The 19,753-nt window shown below is 37.2% G+C and overlaps 1 protein-coding gene across 3 annotated transcripts in view; it reads left to right on the top strand.

The window, feature by feature from the left end:
- Window positions 1-19,753, top strand: part of LOC117419774 (SLIT-ROBO Rho GTPase-activating protein 1) — a 96,319-nt gene that overhangs the window by 71,365 nt on the left and 5,201 nt on the right. For 2 of the 3 annotated variants that reach the window (XR_009307236.1, XM_058985728.1), the window contains exons 9-20: window positions 387-584; window positions 704-788; window positions 1,522-1,549; window positions 2,578-2,680; window positions 5,600-5,660; window positions 5,784-5,861; window positions 6,230-6,364; window positions 10,232-10,337; window positions 10,738-10,962; window positions 12,166-12,245; window positions 16,574-16,754; window positions 18,704-18,838. Coding sequence is in view for 2 of the 3 variants with exons in the window: in XM_058985728.1 (XP_058841711.1) it covers window positions 387-584; window positions 704-788; window positions 1,522-1,549; window positions 2,578-2,680; window positions 5,600-5,660; window positions 5,784-5,861; window positions 6,230-6,364; window positions 10,232-10,337; window positions 10,738-10,962; window positions 12,166-12,245; window positions 16,574-16,754; window positions 18,704-18,838 (1,415 nt within the window). In the remaining variant the exon portion in view is untranslated. Of the gene's footprint in view, window positions 1-386; window positions 585-703; window positions 789-1,521; window positions 1,550-2,577; window positions 2,681-3,256; window positions 3,291-5,599; window positions 5,661-5,783; window positions 5,862-6,229; window positions 6,365-10,231; window positions 10,338-10,737; window positions 10,963-12,165; window positions 12,246-16,573; window positions 16,755-18,703; window positions 18,839-19,753 lie in introns of all 3 variants that reach the window. The other variant, XM_058985729.1, reaches the window with a different exon arrangement.

Below are 19,753 nucleotides of genomic sequence, written 5' to 3'. Positions count from 1 at the left end.
TCAACCCGGCTCACCGCTGCAACCCCCGTACTAACTCGGGAGAGACGAATACGAGCACTTGTGTCCTCCGAAACGTGTGCCATCAGCCATCCGCTTTTTTTGGCACTGTGGATCTTGGCTGAGAACTCCAATTTTCCAAAGGTTCAATTCAGCATTGGCGTAGCTAGGGGGTGGTTTTAGGGGTTTGGGTCTGTTTCTTTTATGCTGTCAGTTAAGACTGCAAACCGGCTGCTTCTTTGTGTTGAAAAGGGAATTCAGGCAATGATGTCACAGTGACGTTTTAATACCCTGCATTCTTCCCCACATGCTTTGGACGTTACCTGAATTTTTTTTTATATCTATAAACGGGATTTTTTACTTAAATTGCCTTTCTCCATTTTGTGAAGGTTAAGAAAACCACCGAAGCCACACTTCAGACAATACAAGATATGGTGACCATTGAGGACTACGACGTGTCTGAGTGTTTCCAGCACAGCCGCTCCACTGAGTCTGTGAAATCAACCGTGTCCGACACGTACCTCAGCAAGCCCAGCATCGCCAAGAGAAGGGCGAACCAGCAAGAGACGGAACAGTTCTATTTCATGGTACGTGTCACCCTGCGAGGGAGTCCCACTCCTGTTCTCATGTGTTTCTTAACAAAGGACAGAGTGCTTTGGGTTGCGCTTTTTTAATTATGTGATATAATTGTTCCAATTCTCCACAGAAATTTAAAGAATTTCTGGAGGGAAGCAATCTCATCACGAAGCTGCAGGCAAAGCACGACTTACTGAAAAGGACACTCGGAGAAGGTAATCTGTTTTCTACTAGAGATACTCTGCCCTGCTTTTTATGTTTAAATGCTACCTTTCCCCTTTCAAATTTATAAAAAACCCATAAATTGAAATGATTTTACTTCACATGACTTGCATAACAGATCTCATACAGATTGCATCCCAGTAATAATTGTGTGGTACTAATTTAGAATTGAAAGAAAATTCACCTGCATGACCTTGAGGAACCTCAAACCCATTCAAACAGTAGGTCAATATAATTCAAGCAGTTAAAGGTCAATAAACAACCACAAATTACTTCCAGATGTTCACAATAAGTTACTGTTTGGAGCTGTGATTTAATTAGTTAAAACAAACCAACTGTATGCTTGTGATTACTAATGTTATGGCATCTCGATAGTGACTTTTTAAAAGTATCTAAAAAACCAAAACAATGATTCTAGGTACCTTTTTTAAAAGCTGCTACACTGATAATAAATGTTTAGGTTGTCAGCAGCTGGGTCTTCCTTTGTTGGCCTGACAAGTAGTACCATAGATTACCCTTGTCGTTTTGTGATATTTTTAGAAGGTATCATTCCTATACTTAAAGGCACTGTTTAGCCTGGTTACAAAGCGATTGCAATACAGGCAGATGGTAAGCAGCATGCCTTGCTAAATGTGTGAATGGTACTGCAGGGGTCTGAAAGCAGGCTAGTTCCACATTAGACTCCCATTCCCTCAACCATCCCTCTTTTCTCATTTCTTCCCTTAGGTTACAGAGCAGAGTACATGACAACCAGGTAGGAGATTGATCCATGGAATAGTACATTTACTGTTGATACATCACTGGCCTCAGGATGTTCCAAGACCTTAGATCAATGCATATGTCAGCTGGGCACCTATTCTTCATTAACACAGCCTTTGAATAGATACACGATGCGGTAGCAATCTTAAATGCTTGGGAGTGATGTTTTCCATGTGAAACCCATATATAGTGTAGCCTCAGAGATCTCTGTCTGCCTGTACAATGGTGCCATTAAATTGCACTATTTTACATTTTTCAGCTATATAACATAAATATTATTGAGTACCTTAAGTACTATGATAAACTCTGGAAGACTCTGGTATGACATCATGAACTTGGACAATAAAGATATCCAAGCCCTTATTGCCCCTTGCACACAATCTAGGCCATACACAGTTGGTGAAACAGAATGGAATGGCTGACAAATCTAAGGTAACACTGTATTCATGGTCCCAACAGTAACTTGTAAATTATCTCGATGTGTTGAGACACTGGTGTATTTATAAAAGCTAGGCAAATAGATTTTTTTTCCAGGGAAATACTCCCATCATAGTGTAATTATATTCAGTATATACTTCACATATACTGAAGTATATTGACCCTAAAACTGTTAGAATCTAGTTGTATTGTAATTTGATTTGTCTGATTTGATTGTCTAAAAGTAACATTTGCATAATGACCTTTGACAATGTTTTCATCTGATTTTGCTGGATATAATTCAGCACTTAGTAATAATTTAGTTTTAAGGGTCTGTCACAAATAACATCTAAATATTTTGTAAAGCATGTTTAATAGCAATATAAGACAATTATCAGCAGTAATAGAAAGCATTATTAAACATGCAACCAGGGCATAATAGGAAATGTTATTAATTATTATTTTACAGGGAAATAAGCTTGTCGTTAAAATTGTTGAAATACTGTAAACTGTTATTCCTTTTTCAGTCTCATGGTGTATTTTAAAAGTGTGTCATTTTAAAACCATTTAAAAGATAATATAGGTAACTCCTGTTCCATTTCCTAGGCCTCCAAATGTTCCCCCCAAACCCCAGAAACAGAGGAAGCCTAGGCCACGCTCCCTGTTTAATGCTAAGTTGTTTAATGGGAACTTGGAATCCTTTGTCAAGGTACTGGCGGTGGCCATCTTGGAGGTCGATCCCCGCTCACCTCTTCATGATAATGATCAAACAACCCTCAAGCGTGTTGAGGCTGATCGTTATGTTTCCCCCTCTGTCCCAGGGCTGTATACAATATAATGCTGGAACCTCAAGCAGAGTAAAAGAGGAGCAAATAGAAAATCCTGTTATACCCATAGTATTTGTGAATAAAATAGGAAATAAAATGACCTCAAGAAAAACAACACCAGTGTTTATTGACATTACTACCTGAACAATACGGTTTTCACTTCACTTTATTAAGATTTTATAGATGTCCTTATAAGACATGTTTTGGTATCATTTATCCAAATTTGCTGTGGGGTTCATAATTATGTGTGTTTTAAACCTCACAACCCCACACTAAATTCATATGAATTTCATTGAGGTCCTGAGTTCCTTGTTTTCCTATGCTTGAACAGTGCATTATATTTACTATTAATATGATAATTGAAACTGTGTGGACTCTGGCCTGTGGCTTTCTGGTTTTTATTTTTGCTGTCTATCTCACCTCTCTATTTTCATCTTCCACTTTAACTATGCACCTAGCCGGGGACGGAGGAACTCGCACGCAAGACACCAGGTACAGTGCTTCTGGAAAGCGAGCGGTCCACACTTCTGTCTTTACTTGCAGACTTGCCTGGCATTACCATTGTACTCAACTCTTTAACACTAGTTCTTACGAAGTACTAACCCTACAGTACTACTACGCTATTGGATTGAAAATTTGACAAAAGGAATGTTTGTATTGATAATAAAGATTCAGCTCTTTATTTTTTTAGGCCACATTGCTATTTTTGTTACCTGATGTTTAGAAGCATCGTTTCCAGTAAGCTACAATTTCCAGAATAGATGGGCTTGGAATGCTGGAAACACCAGACCAATAGTCCTTTTCCTTGCTGAATTAAATATGAAAAAAACATGTATTTTCAATTGCAAGAGTCTATACACTTTGAAGTGAAGGGAGTTCATGCCAGCAATGGGATTATATCCAGGTTATTTTTTGCACTTTCCTTTTGACCAGAACTCCTGTTTTGCATTGAGTATTTCCTGTCGACCACCCTCATAGAGAAAAAACAATACAAGAATTTCCACTCCAGGAAAAATGTCTAGACCTGGAGCATGGGGTGCAGGCATACTAAACAAAAGAGACATGCACGTAGGAGGACACCCCTGAACACACCACTGTGTTAGCAAAAGTATGAGAAACACTGGTTTTATATAGTGCAATTCATACAATGATCTCAAAGTGCTTTACCTTACAGTCATTTTTTTGTTAAAAAAATAAATAAATAATAAGTTTTACACATTCAAGAAATGCTTGAATAAAAAAGTGGATGTAAGTCTGAATAAAAAAACAGTGAAGGATACAGAATCCCAGATATTCTAGGAAGCTTTTGAAACTGCTGAATTCCCAACCAATTTGGCTAGATAGTAGGGAGTGATTCCATGCAGACTTGTATTAGTTAAACTTTCAGCATGGTACTAATATATACACAAAATATTAAAAAAGTGGTACTGTATTATTTGGTTGAATTCCGACCTTCGTCCAAGCCTGTGTCTTAATGTTCATCCTACCCTATGAGAAGTCTTCTTGTAAGGGCTTCTTAATACCTAGGGACCACACAACATGGTTTTATATATATATATATATATATATATATATATATATATATATATATATATATATATATATATAGCATTATCTACTACAGCTAAAGAGGGAAATATGTGGTGAATATGGAATAGGGTTTAAAATTCAAATTAAGACATAGTTCAAAAGTCCAGTGCTTACTGAAAATGACTACAGTGTGCTCATTACTTTATGACAGAGTGAAGGCCCTTCATAGTGACATAACATGTGTCCAGAAGATTACAGCACACGTCAAACTCCAGTGGTTAAAGAAAAGGGCTTGTAACCAGGAGGTCCCCGGTTCAAATCCCACCTCAGCCACTGACTCATTGTGTGACCCTGAGCAAGTCACTTAACCTCCTTGTGCTCCGTCTTTCCGGTGAGACGTAATTGTAAGTGACTCTGCAGCTGATGCATAGTTCACACACCCTAGTCTCTGTAAGTCGCCTTGGATAAAGGCGTCTGCTAAATAAACAAATAATAATAATAATCAAACTGACATGGGCGGCCAGCAAGAATGCCTGAAATATTTTGGTCTATTATTAAGAAGCTGTCATGGCTGCTCTATAGAGTCAGGGAGTGCAGTAGATCAGAAAAGCAATGGGGGAAGAGTTTAGCTGTCTGCAAGAGAGAATTACTAAGCTGGAGCTAGAAATTGCTAAATCTAAAGAGCTTACAAGCTTTCAGTTTACCAGTTTAACCTGGATAACTTTGCTGGCTTATGCTTCAGTTTGTCGCCACGCTAAAATGTGTCATTAGTAGTTCCACTTGTAACATTATCACAGCCTGGGATACAGTAAATAAACAAACTAGTTTCCCATTTAAAAGGCCCAAACATCCACAGGAAGTGAATTAGCTATTCCAATCAGCTGAGGGAGCTGCTTCTGATATTTAAAATAAAAAAATAAATAAAAAAAAGATTAGTGACGAGGGCAGAACATTAATTCGGAGATGATGTGATGACGAAGTGTTCCAAAATGAAAATTATTGTATGCTACACCTCTGTAGAGAATTATACATGAGGGATATGAAAGACAAGAAAAAATACAGGATAAATCACTGAGCAATGCTTCATACAAAGTTCCATTCTCACATTACAAATCTGTGGATCTTGCAAACATTCCTTTTAAAGCATGCTGTGCTAACAAACATAAATAATGATGACACTGTTATAATGGATTTTTGTGTTTATGTGTTTTAAAGTGTTTTCTGTTTTGAAGAACAGTCATTCATTCTAATTATTTCCTTTGGTTTTCAAGGATTCGGGACAGGTTATTCCTCGGGTGGTTGAAAGCTGTATCCGATTTATCAACCTTTATGGTAAGCTTGGCAATGTTAACACAGATCTTACACCAGGGGTTCTCAACCTTCTTTGAATCACACCTTTGCAATTTTTTTTGTTACTTGGACTAGACCTCATTTCTGGTATTATTCCTCTTCCAGGTCTGCAGCACCAAGGGATTTTCCGAGTGTCAGGGTCACAAGTGGAAGTCAATGATATTAAAAATTCGTTTGAGAGAGGTGAGTAATTGAATTTCCTTGTAGACATCCAACTAGAAAGAGAACTAATAAAATCCTGTCACATCTGATTTAGTTTTGGATTGCTATAATCTGCAAACCTTTTTTTCAAAGATAACAAATACTGTAGCACAGAAGGTTTAAGACTTAATTACTTCCATAAGGACTTCAAATGCTGTAGCTGTTAATGCAATCACAGGTCTTTTTTTAATTAATTAGTTTCTCTCACCTTTTTTCTAGCGCCCACAAAAAACAACTTTAAAGTAGACATAAATATAGTTTTTTTTTCCTCCAATGCATTGCTTTTGGTCATTTGGTAATCCCTGCTGTTCACTGCATAAAATCAATTACCTTACTTTGCTGTTCTTTAGGTAACGATCCATTGACAGATGATGAAAATAACCATGATATTAACTCAGTGGCTGGAGTCCTGAAGCTCTATTTCAGATGTCTGGAAAACCCACTCTTTCCCAAGGAAAGATTTCATGATCTAATTTCCTGTATCAGTAAGTCAATCTTAACACTATAATGTTATTTATTTATGTATTTTTTCTGTAGTGACACTGTCTTGAGTTTCCTGACAGAGGAACTCAAATAATAAATTTTAGCTGATATGATAAGTCATGATGCTACTATTCAGCTACACTGTTTACAGAGGTGAATATTTACTTTGTCTTTCTGACTTTTCACTTACTGTACAAAGGAGTAGCACTTATGACAGCTTGCAAACCTACCACCAAAATATTGATACAATAAGCTGCCTAACATGATTCACAACATCACCAGTAGTGTTAGCTTATTGGTAGCTTAGGTTTAATGAGCAGTTTTATGCTGTGTGACGCACTTCTGCTATGGATCCTACAAAGTAATGGGATCTGGGTTTGAAAAAATAACACTTGCCCAGAGGGAGCAATCATTTTGTACAGTGATGAAGACGCTTGCTTGACAACAGGAAGGTTGCTGGTTCATGCCCAGCCTCATGAAGTTTACCCATGTTTTTCTACTCTTCAGTGGTTGTATGGTGAATTCTAACAGAAAAGCAATGGTTGTCAATACAGTTGAACATTATAGACTTTTAAACTACAGATCTTTCATTCACCAGACAGTGGTGAAGCATAGCAAGGCTCAATTTTTGGGCCTGAAAATCCAACAAACAATTGCTACACAACCGCACAGTGCAAGGCCGTTGAGATTTCTTGTGTCATTAATATCTTCCTATCATATACTAATACCATTTTAGGAAGAGTGCTTAGAAAGTAAATAGGTCTCACATACAGTGAGTAAGCCTTGATGTGATGAAATGGATACCAGTAAATATAATTTTACATTGAGGCTGTCTAATGAGCAGCGCCAGGGACTCCCTGGTTTTCAGTATCAGCCCAGCCCCTTACTTACTGTGCAATTCTTGATGAGTCACTTGACCTCACTGTACTACATTCCCACCCAACTGGAATACTGTTACAAGCTTATCCCTTCCGGAAACTAAGATGTTGCTCGTTTTTGGTCACTGGCAGGCTTCATAAATGTTATCATCTCAGGACATTTACATTTGTGCTGTACTTGGTCAGGTCAGTTTCATTTTGAACCGTTTCAACAGGAAATGTTGCACTAAATATCCCAAAGGGAAGAAAAAGGGAAACCCAGTGAGTGATGTTGAAATGTCTGTTACTATAACCTCCTTTCAGTGTCGCTGTGCCGAATATTTGTGCTGATAGAACCTCTTTTTCAAATAATTATTTTTGTCTTATTATTTTTGTTATTTTGGCAGCATTTCATCTCTTCAGTGTCCTTTCCTGTTGATTACTGTGCCTGGAGTAGATTAGATTTTTTTAAGGAAGTCTTGGAAATAGGAAAATTCATTCAGGTCCAGTGCACTGATACCAATCGGATGCAGTCACTACAAATGAAAATTGAAACATTTTCCATTCAGTCTTGGGCGAGTGGCAGCAGCTGCTTATATAAATTAACTGTTTTTGAACTGCCTGATGGGTGTTACAGCACACGGCACTCCAGAAAAACGCATATTTCCACCAACTGTGATTTAGCTTGACATACATTCAAAACAGTTGCTCTAGCGCACATTTTGATTTATTGTCAAGAGAGTCCCTTTGAACAGATTAGTCATGTTGTTTATGGGAAGGCACATGTTAATGATAAGGCCCCAGTGACGCTGACCTTCTATTCAGTTCTGGATTTAATTATGTGCAGCTGACTTCCCAACAAAAAGAGGGGAAAACATGGGAAGGCATTCAGTTAGTAGGGTGGATATTTAACATTTTTAACTCAAAACTTGAATCCACTATCTTTTTTTTTTTAAACCCTGTTTCACTAAGGTTAACAGTGCTTGAAAAAAACAGTTGAGAAAAGATGCACACAGTGAAAAAATCCCAGAAACTGCTCTTAAGCTTGTGGCCAGCTAAGAAATGGGAATTGGAACAAAGTACAACAAATTGGTTATTTTATGAGTGTAGCAGTTGACTTTAAAACATTAAAGTAAAGGGATTTTTAAAGAACATGTTTTTTTCATGGGCCAGTTTAACCAGCTGCTTAACCAGGACCAAGTCTCCTAAGCTAGTAGAAGGGAAGTGTATAATATAAGTACGATCTTTGGATATCAATGAAAAAGCTTATTCAGATGGATAGCAATCATTAAATATTTAGGATGGCAAAGTAGAATGTCAGCCAGATTTTATCTGAAAAAATATTATGTTGCTGCTAAATTTGCCTTGAAAGTCATGTGCTATGTCAGAAATATTTGAGGCTGCTATAAAAAGAGCCTTTTAATTTCTGGACCTGGGAGGAAATACCTACAAAACTAGGAGAAGAAAAATAGTAGCAGGTACCCTGGATGTGTGGAGCTGTAAAAACACACTAAGTGCTTCATTGATTTTTTATATACTAATATTGTGGCACAGTGCTAAGGCTTTACTTATATATTAATATTATTACTAGATTAACAAGGGATCTATATATTTTAATTTTTGCATTTTTTTATCTTTTTGAAAAATTCAATAAATTATAATTTATAAATAGGAGTTTAATTCAAGTTTCTGATTGAGTCCATTAGGTTCAACAGAATTTAGTGTGTGTGTCCAAAATATATATACAGTTGTTCCCCGTTATACTGCCCCCCTTTATAACGCCACCCTCGCATAACACCAGCTATTCTCTCTGAACAAATGTCTCCAATATAAAAACAATGCTATATACCTGTTATATCGCCACCCCTTTGTCTGCCACCTGCCAACTTCCCAAGCCAAGCAAACGTAAATATAAGCATTGCCGTTTCCCTCATTGTAGCGCCAGCGAAATAATCATGACCAATTAAAACAACAAAGTTATGCAGTTAACCTTTGACTCGCTTTCCTAATTCGTTAGTTAAGTGAACGTTCATACCAATGTCATCAACACTCCTGCTCCTAAAGCAAAACAGAAAGCACAAAATTACGTTTAGTTTGTCCCACATAGATGAGACCACAGGGGCATTTAAGCAAGTAAACAACACGTGTTGAATTACAGTTAGTAAAACTTTTTATAGGGAATTTGCATCCTGAGTATGGGTGTAAAAAAACCTTCATATTATAAGTGTTGGAACAGTGAACACATCTACCACATCAAATGTTACTTTGTATTTCAGATTTATTCAACCAATTTCCAGCATCTGAAGGTGTTTTGTACATAGATGAAACCAATTTATCTTTAATATTACTACTTCTTCCAAACTACATTTTTAGTTATATATATATATATATATATATATATATATATATATATATATATATATATATATGGTAACATGTTTTACATAACAACTTAAAATGCAACATTGGTATACTGTGTAGCACATGTGCTATATCACTTATTTTTTTTATTTATTTAGCAGACGCCTTTATCCAAGGCGACTTACAGAGACTAGGGTGTGTGAACTATGCATCAGCTGCAGAGTCACTTACAACTACGTCTCACCCGAAAGACGGAGCACAAGGTGGTAAAGAGGCTTGCTCAGGGTCACACAATGAGTCAGTGGCTGAGGTGGGATTTGAACCGGGGACCTCCTGGTTACAAGCCCTTTTCTTTAACCACCAGACCACACAGCCACCTATAAACTGTATAAACTGTATGAGTTTGTGCTACATACATTATACAGTAATATACACACATGCAACATTACAATATCTTTATTATGCCTGGAAATAAAATAAATAAATAAATAAAAGGCTGAAAATCTGAATGTGAAATTCAGTTTATTCCTTAAAATACATATTGTATTCCTTATGCAGACGTTAACAGCAACTCAGAATTGAAATTGTCCCATGTGTTGCAATGCATATTTCAGTACTTATTATAAGTATTATATCTGTTTTTTGTTACAGGAATAGAAAATCTCTATGAGAGGGCTCTCTACATCCGCAAACTTCTCATTACACTGCCGAGGTCTGTCCTCATAGTGATGAGATACCTGTTTTCCTTCCTTAATCAGTAAGTATTGTCAATAGTCCAGGATCAAACCTGGATTAAGCCTGGATAGTGAATAATACTGGAGAGCCGCAGATCTGAATCAAAATGCAAATAAGTGCAAAAGCAATACATGAATATATACAGGGTTATTATAAAATCAGTTAACAGTGTTGTGTCACGTGATGTGCTGCTGGCTCTGCTGGTGAGAATAAATAAACAAAAACACTCATCCAATAGCATGCTGCCAGTTCACACCTATTGACATTCCAAAATGTATCTGAGGAAACACGTCAGTTAAATCACAGCCTTTACAAGGTACAGTAAGAACCCTTTTTCTGAACCCCGTTTGTCCCCCACTGTTAATGTTCACAAATGGTTCTTTTGTAAAGCTTGCTGGCATCTTCTTCTATGTCTTCCGTAGCTTGTCGCAGTACAGTGATGAAAACATGATGGACCCCTATAATTTGGCAATTTGTTTTGGTCCCACTTTGATGCCCGTGCCAGACATTCAAGATCAGGTCTCTTGCCAGGCGCATGTGAATGAAATTGTCAAAACCATCATCATTCACCATGAGATAATTTACCCCGATTCCAAGGAGCTGGATGGTCCTGTGTATGAGAAGTGTATGGCTGGGGACGACTACTGGTAAGACATGCTTGTGGTTACGGTAGGTTTTTCTTCTGTGTTAGAAAGGTTATGTATGCCGCAACTACATCACTCTTGGTTTAGTCACACTTTTCTAAGCTGATCCTGATTCAGTAGTTCTGAACAAGCAGCAGTTGTTGTTGGTGACACAGAAAGTGAAGTATGATGGAAGCCGTTGCTAGGTAACTCTCATGGCCTTGTGTCCAGTGAGATCTCCAAACAACCTTTTTGATAAATAGCAATCATTCTTCATCTTCTCTTCAGGGGCTATCATTCAACTATCTGAGACCTTTGCTCAAGTCCTTTGGCTTTTCTTAAACTTGCAGCCCTGGGATTTCAGCAGCTCAGATCAAGCCTGCCACAGATAATGTGTAGTCCAGCCCTGCTTCAGCACCTGTCTCCGTGTCTTTACATCTTATGCCTGATAAAAGTCATTCAACACCCAACACATGCAATTTCTGTTTTCATGGCTTTCTTATGTGTCCGTAAATGTTAATGGTTGCAGCATGTGGTAATCACTGTAGAAGTAGCAGATTTATCTAATCTATTCACAAGATATTCAACAACAAATGTAATGCTTAATATCAGTAGTGGAAAAGTCATGGCATTGTAGAATACACAAAATCCCTTTATGTCTTAGTTTGACTGCCATGTCTTAACTTGGGATTTTGCAGAGTTTCTTGATCTGAAGATGTCTGGTTTTATCTTCCGCTGCGATAGGAAACCTTTTTCAAATAATAGCTGAGCCACCAATACCAGTAGACCCTGAATGCAGCTTCAGCTTTGGCACAACCAGTAGTTTCGAGCACTTTGTCCTTGACAGATTCCTTGTATTGTAGGAGAGGGACACGTCACTTTTCCTTGGGGAGAATTAATAATTGCATTAAAATAATATTAGGTGTCCTCTAAGGACGTATTCAATATAGCATTTATTTAAAGTGAAAAAATATAGTGACCTTTTAATTGAAGGCTTATCTAGATGTGCCTTTTTTATACAGCTCAAAAGAGAGTTAATGAGATAATTTGGTAGACTTCTTTTTTAAGACAAAAAAGCTTGTGATTGCTGCCACCTTAAGAGCTGAATAACAGAATGGCAGCCTTGCATTTTTCCTGATGCAGTGAAAGAACACTGTAATACAATGAGGATCTTTCAGAGGACAATGACCTTTCTCAGGGGAGTAATTCCATATTTGTCCTTGACAGCGATAGTCCCTACAGTGAACACGGCACCTTAGAGGAGGTTGATCAGGATGCCAGTACAGAGCCCCACACCAGTGAAGATGGTGAGTCCTCATATTAACCAATTCTGCTTTACACAAAAGAAACTTTATATAGGAGCAAAGTCCAAACCAAATGGCTTGTTGTGGAATTGACACTTGGACACGTTTTACATAGCTACTTCTGTAATTGGCACAACACTGCATCAACCTAAAGTGTAAAAGACAGCATTAACCACAAATTATTTTGCTTTCAACTCTGTAAAAATTTTTTCTTAAACCTGAAATGTTTGTGGATTATGTAGTCATTTTTTATTTCCCAGAAAACATGGTATTATTAAGCAAATTAACTGAAATTGAAGTATACAGTTTCGAGTTTTTCTTCTTAATTTCCTGTTCCTTTTATAAGCCTCATATAAGTTTCTTAGGGTTTTCCTCATAAATTGATACTGTCTGTTGTTCTGTAATATTTGGGATATTTCTGTATTGAAATGTAACCAGGATCTAAATACCACCAGTTTTAACTTTATATTATTGAAAAAGTGGAATCTCTCTGCCATTGGGATGACGTGTTGTTACCCTGCAATAAAACAGCACAGTACAGTCTGGATAAACAAATAACCATAGAGACAGCCACAGCCAGACACAGCAGAAACGGCACTTGAGAATGCATCTAGACAACTAGAGGATGCATCTAGAGCACTTGGGAGAGTAGCTTCTTTCTCACATATTCTTGGATTTGTATTGACCTTATTACCAAACCAAAAGACAACAAAGTGCATGAAATACCAAGTTTACACAAGTTTAAATTGATCCCAGTGTCTCTCGGTGTCATTGCTACTGGTAACAGGATCACTTTTGTAGAAGTTATGGGATGCAAAAATAAGATCAAGGAAAGGCAAATCTACGAGGGACAAAGTTCAAACTCACAATTGCTTTGTGTTTCTGTTATCCAATTAGGACTTGAAAGTTTCTGTCTATCCTACTTCTGTACTTGTAAAAATTGAGCCAGTTTATAGACTGCAGCAATTACTATGCAGACACTAGACCATGTGCTGTAATATTTTTATTTGATTTGTGAATAGATTTATTTTATTTTCATACGCAAAGCATTGATTATAAAATAACTTGAACACGCAAAGTACTGTATAGGCTAAATCATCTTCCCTGAAATCATCTGCCTCCCTGAAACAACTCTGATCAGAGGCCTGTGATACTTGATACTTGAGTGTTGGTGTTAATGGACAACTTGAGTGAAAATTGCTTATATAATGCAATTGCTAAAGCAATTGTAGATAACAAAATAATTCCATGAATTCTCCCTGTCATGCACTTCCCCTTGCTATGTAGCCCCAGGTCTCACTTAGAATTATTGCAAACATCATAACAAAAAATAAAAAGTGATTAGAAGCTACTTACTCTTTAATAGAGAAAGTTAAACTGCTTTGTGAAAGTATTTGTTATCCTCAGCAACACATTTTAATATATATAAAACCCTTTAAGAAGTAAAAGTTCTATTGAATGTCATTACCGACCTTATCTCACTTGTTTACCCCCATGCTGGGTGGAACCTGTTGCAAGTCAAACAGGATGAGTCACTGCATCACCCGGCTCTGTAAAGGTCACATGAAATATATTCAGGCATTCTCTATCCATTATTGTTAAAATTAACCAGTATTATGGAAATATTGAAGTTCAGCACTCTCGCCTGTGAAAGGCCACAAGGTTGACGGCTGGACAATGGAACTGTCTGTTTGGGTGATGCAGTGGGCTGTTCCCATCACTGTGAGATTGAGTTTTGTTTCCATGGCGATAGGATCCAAAGGAATTTCATCACCCCAGCACATTCATTCTTCATCTTAAGAGAACTGACTCCATACATTTTCTCTGAGCTCACTGTTTTAATTGTAGTTCGTTAACAACAAATTAAATGTACAAATAATGGAGCTGCATTTTTTACTCTTTAGGGTTAAAAATAAATTGGGTTTAAAAATCATTACAAATAAAAAATAATAATAATACACTAAGAGGTTTGGCTTTATTTTCTAAAAAGGGGGAATCAGGTTAAAAACCTTACATATTTGTGTTGCTTCCAGGGTAAAGGTACACTTTGCACAGTACTGTATATGGTGTTGAATTGCAGTGTTTGCCTTACTTCTCTTCCACTGTCTAAATGCACTTTCTTTGCAACACCTTTGTTATGTTTTAGTACACTGTACTGATTAAAAATAATTTAAAAATACAAGGACAAATGAACCATGCTGGTTTGCTTAGACTAAATTCACAAAACCTTGGGATGTCATTACAGTGCTTTGGCTGTTTCACCCCTATTTACCTTCATTATGGGCCTTGGGATAAATTTAAACTTAAAAGAATAATAAAAAAAAACAGCACACTTACAGCAGGATCTCATGAATACAGCTTAGGGCGATGAGAGTGCAGTCTTTGTTAAAAACCATTAAGCTTAATACTCACTGTATGTTCCAATATTGATCTTCCTTACCAGAGCTGTATAAAAAAACAAAGAAAAACTAGTTAGCTGTATTGATTCACCAGTAAAATGCTGCAGCAGTTGCTTATAACCGGTGTTAACTATAATGTGATTGTGCCACAGTCGGCTTCCAAACACTGAAAGTCTTGTATATAACAGGATATATTGCTGGTTTACATTTGCACTGTGCTCTCCAAAAAAAGCTTTAGAATCTTAGACTGTATATCAGTGTTTCTCAAGCTTTGTGAAACCAGTGACTGGCTCTGTTTTTCCTAAAACCACTGGCATGTCTTTGAGTTAAGACCACTGGCATGTTTGTTTTATCCCAGAGAAAACTTAGCAAAACAAAAAAAAATGTCAGTTTTCAATGAAATTCCAAAAAATCAAAACCATTGCCTGTTTAAATGCACCTCTTCAAATTCCCCATTTGGGATGTGGAATCTGAACCCTCTGAGACACAGGCTGATTTTAAACATCCCAGATCCGTAACCAGCTCTATTGATTCAATTATCTTTCCTTTATTAGCAGCCAGATTTGCAGATGCGGGATTTACTCATTTAGACAGTGTACATTTAATAAACCTGTCAGGTCTAATTAACTTGCTGTACTCTTGTCATTCTGATTTAAGAGGCAAGCTTGGAGTCATTTTGGAGACCTTGGACAGGTGTTTAAAATATCTATAATTTTTTTTTTCTTGTGTACATTCACAACAGCATTGGCACATTAATGAAGCAAAAATGTTTATACCAATATCAACTGCCTGTAGTTGCTAGTTTGTTTTTATACACTGGAATGCCGGTCTGCAGAGAGTTGATTTATTTACACAGAAAGATAAATTCAGTGATGTGCAAAATAAAGTTTCTTCTCTTATGGGGGCTGGGGATGAACAAATTAGCTAGTTTTCTATTCTTATTTCTTTTAAGGCCTGAACACCTGTGTTACAATCATTTAACCCTTTAAAGACCAGGGCCTATATTTGTTATTTGTGCGTGAATAAATGACTTGATTTGTTTGCAGTTTATAATTGTCGCAAGCACATTTCTAAGTAATAGGTGTTAATAAATCTCAATGTCATTAAAGTTGTTTGCACATGGAACTCTGCATTTAAAACACTCCTATATCGCCATGTATGGTAAATGTAGCTGTCTGTCACTGCTCTGTTTTCTAGGCGAGTACCCACACTGCTGTTTTAAAGAAATAAATTAGATGTAACCTGTACATGAGTTGAATGGTACTGTTTTATTCCATATCTCTTATGTGGTTTAATTGCTACACAAGAACAGTCTATAGAACCAATCATACTGGGGAACTCTACACTGTACGGAAATTGAATGTGCCGAGGACAGAGTGAAATGATTGCGTCCAAAACTCCAGGCATCAATGCGCTAAAAGAGGCTCGTAAAATTCCAGTTATGTCTCCAATCTGCCACCATATTCAATTTTTAAGTGTTCTTTTTTAATAGCAATTAATGAACACAATTAATGAACCCAGTGCTCTGGCATTGTATTGGCCCTTACAGTCATTCTTCATGGTTCTTCTTGTAATTGCTCATATATTGTATCTTAGGCTAGATCTGTCTTTATAGAAATAAGAGCCAGCGCCATCCAGTGGTCCATTACTTTGGATTGAGTTTGGTTTTGTTTTGCTGGCAGTACATGGCTGTGCACTAATATAAAGACATTTGGTTGATCTTGCCTGCATTTCACCACTAGGAATGATCGACAACATGATAAAAAAAAGGGACAGCAACAAAGAACATGTCATTTAAAAGCTACTTACTCTTAAATCAAATACTTAAATCGAATAATAATTATACCCATGGGTTAGAGTAAATTGATTTTGTTGACAATGGTTGTGTAAGCATCTTTCAAGCCATTTCTTCCTTTTGTTTTTCTCTTTCAGAATGTGAGCCCATTGAAGCCATAGCCAAGTTCGATTACATTGGCAGGTCTGCTCGAGAGCTGTCCTTCAAAAAGGGAGCCTCCCTGCTACTCTATCGCCGTGCTTCTGACGACTGGTGGGAAGGCAGACATAATGGGATTGATGGATTGGTGCCACATCAGTACATAGTGGTTCAGGATACGTAAGTATTTGAAATGTATACAAATTTAAAATGCCCTTAACTTGACTGTTTTGTTTTAAAGGCTTGTGTGACTGCTTACCCAATATATAGAGCAGGCGTGTCAAAGTCCAGTCCTTGAGGGCCGCAGGGCCTTCTGGTTTTCAATTAACTTAATTGATCTAATTATTTGTTCAGTTGGATATTTAATATGTTTTCAAGGTCTTTTACAGTTGATGATTTCATAAATGCACTTGATTCAAGGTACACTACCTAGAAAACCTTTTGAGGTCTGGAAAGAAGTGTTAAATTTGTCCAAGTAATAAAATAATGAGACCAATTAAGTAATTGAGAGCTCGGTGGAATGCAAGCCAGAAGACACTGCGGTCCTCCAGGATATGAGTTTGACATCCTTGATAGAGCAATGCCAGTTTCTCCAGAATGGAAGTTATTTTAAATTAAATGTATTTGTCGTTTAGTTTCAATTGCTGTTGGGCATTATGCCAGGGTCAATACTTGGATGAGATGGAACACTCCAAAGGAGTTATTACTTAAATAATACTGATACAAAGCATTCAGGTGAACCTTCTTGCTTGCCTCAGGAGACAGTGAGAGAAAAGCAGCACAACACAATCTAGCTGATTTACATTACATTCCTGTACCAGCGCAGGTTAATTACATTAACATAGACAATTACAGTAAGCTTTCCCCTAGCAAAAGACAAAGAGGATAGTGCCTGAGGCTGCTGGCTGACTTCATGTATCAGCTGCAATCTCAAGAAACCCTGGAGCCAAACAGTGTTCTACCAATATTAAGAATTGTCTAGCTGACCACAGTATTTCATCCACATTTATTTAATATAAACTGTATTTTTTTCTACCAGGTAGCTAACTGCATGAGCCTCCCAGTAGGGCACCAGGAAGATTAATCAATCAATGAACGTTTAATGAGGCTCGTAAAATCAAAGCAATGATGAGCAATAACAGATTAGCTGAATCATTGTTACATCTCTAATAGCTAAGGAAGCATAGAAAACTACCCAATTATTGGGATAAAAAAATTCATGGGCTTCTTTTTAACATATCTTTATTCCTGGAGTTAATTAATTACTTAATTACTTCATTGCAAATGTTGCGTAACAACTAGAGCCCCCACCCCCATCCTGAATTCTGCGCAAGTGAGAATGTAACCATGAAAGCTCAGCAAAACGACTCCAGGTATAGCTTTTCACAAGCGCTTTCCATTATTGTCAGTAGTGGCTGGCAATTTGTAAACCCTTCTGCCTTTTTCAGTGGAGAAGAGTTAGAAATGTTTGATCCTTTTAATTAATAAAAACAAGTTGCTCCTTTTAACTGAATTTATGGTGGGTCTCATATGCCATCAAGTTCTGTTTTTATCGTCTTGCGGGTATCAATAATTCAGTTTAAAGCTTCTAATGTGTTGTGTTAGTTAAAGGGTCAGGCAAGCACCTGTTCATGTTTAAAATTCATTGTTAAAAAGTCTCACTGTGAGCAGATTCTCCAGGGTGATGAGGGGGAATCCTGCCTTCCACTATTTGGTACCTTATTTCCTTTAAACTGTTTTGATCACGCATAGAGGTGGGTGTCAACCTGCTTTATTTATGATCATAGTGCGAGATTTGAGATTTGTGGAAACTGCCCACAAGTCAGCAACTCACTGGCTATGTGGGTTCAGTCTGAAATCAGAAACATTATTCAAGCTGTCGTGATAGCTTAGCCATATGTCCTGGCAGGGGGAAATAAGCTCTTAATGATTAAAAAAAGAATACTCTACAGATCAGAATGCTATTTATTTACTTCTGAAAATATACAATATACAACTAAGCAAGTCCTTGTTTATTTTGGCAGGATTGTTATTTTTAGAAACATTTATTTAATTGAATTCAGTGTTGAGCTATAAAGTGTACTGATGAACTTAACAATTGTATCTGTCCCTTGTCTGTTTGGTTTCAGCGATGATACATTTTCAGATACATTGAGCCTGAAAGCTGACAGTGAAGCCAGCAGTGGACCATTGAGCGAAGACAAGTGTTTGTCGAATGAAATCAGCTCCCCGCCTGACAGGCATCCTGAGGCCTATGTTGGCAGGTGACAGAGCCTTAAGTAGCAACCGGCTGTTCTGCAAGGAGATATAATTTTATAGGACAATAAGGATCATCAGTCCTCGATGCATTGCTTGATAGCTGTGTATAAAAGCACCGGTTGGATTTAAAATGCTGATGCCACAATTATCGATTTCTGCTCAAAATACTGGGTTCAAGGACAATTAGAGGAACTTGTGATATATTCACCATAAATAATGAATGCAGTCTTTAATGCCTTGTTTTTATGAACATTTCTCCTGTTTCCATTCAATATGGAATCTGACCCATTGGAACAGCATGAGTTTTTATTTTAGAGTTAAGATATTTTTCAGTTCTTATTATTCCCTTTGCATCTTTGATTTACTATGTTCCACTTAAAAAGCAACTTGGTTCAGTTATGAAATATCACATTCATCTTAACTAACGTAAAGCTTAGTTTAACTTTACCTGTCATTTCTGTGTCCATTATCCTGCTGACTTGTTAAAACTCATAGGTTTAAAGCACTCCAGTGGCCTCAAAGGGACACATGTACAGCATAGTGTAACCAATGGCCTGTCCCCCTGCAACACTGTCCCATGTAAGTAACATCAGTAAGAGATACTGCATAGAACAAATGTGGTATTTCCTAAATCCATTATAGGTAGAGGGTTGCAGGGGGGAGAGGTTAATGGTTACAGTTTGTTTGAAAAGTCACAAGTATGTAAAGACTGAAACTAGAAAGTGAATATAAACAACAATCCATTAGTTAAAATAACTGTGATATCCAGACCTGCAAAACACTGTTTATGGTAAAGGTTTGAGAATACCATAAGGGATTGTGGGAAAACACTAGGGTTTTTTTTATACACCCTATTAGACACCAGGTAGCAGCCCGTAATAAAGAATTGTGACAACAAGTACTTCTGGTCGATTGATAAA

Source organism: Acipenser ruthenus, chromosome 14 (assembly GCF_902713425.1).
Source record: "Acipenser ruthenus chromosome 14, fAciRut3.2 maternal haplotype, whole genome shotgun sequence".
Taxonomy (NCBI): Eukaryota; Metazoa; Chordata; class Actinopteri; order Acipenseriformes; family Acipenseridae; genus Acipenser; species Acipenser ruthenus.
This window is presented reverse-complemented; position numbering and strand designations above follow the sequence as displayed.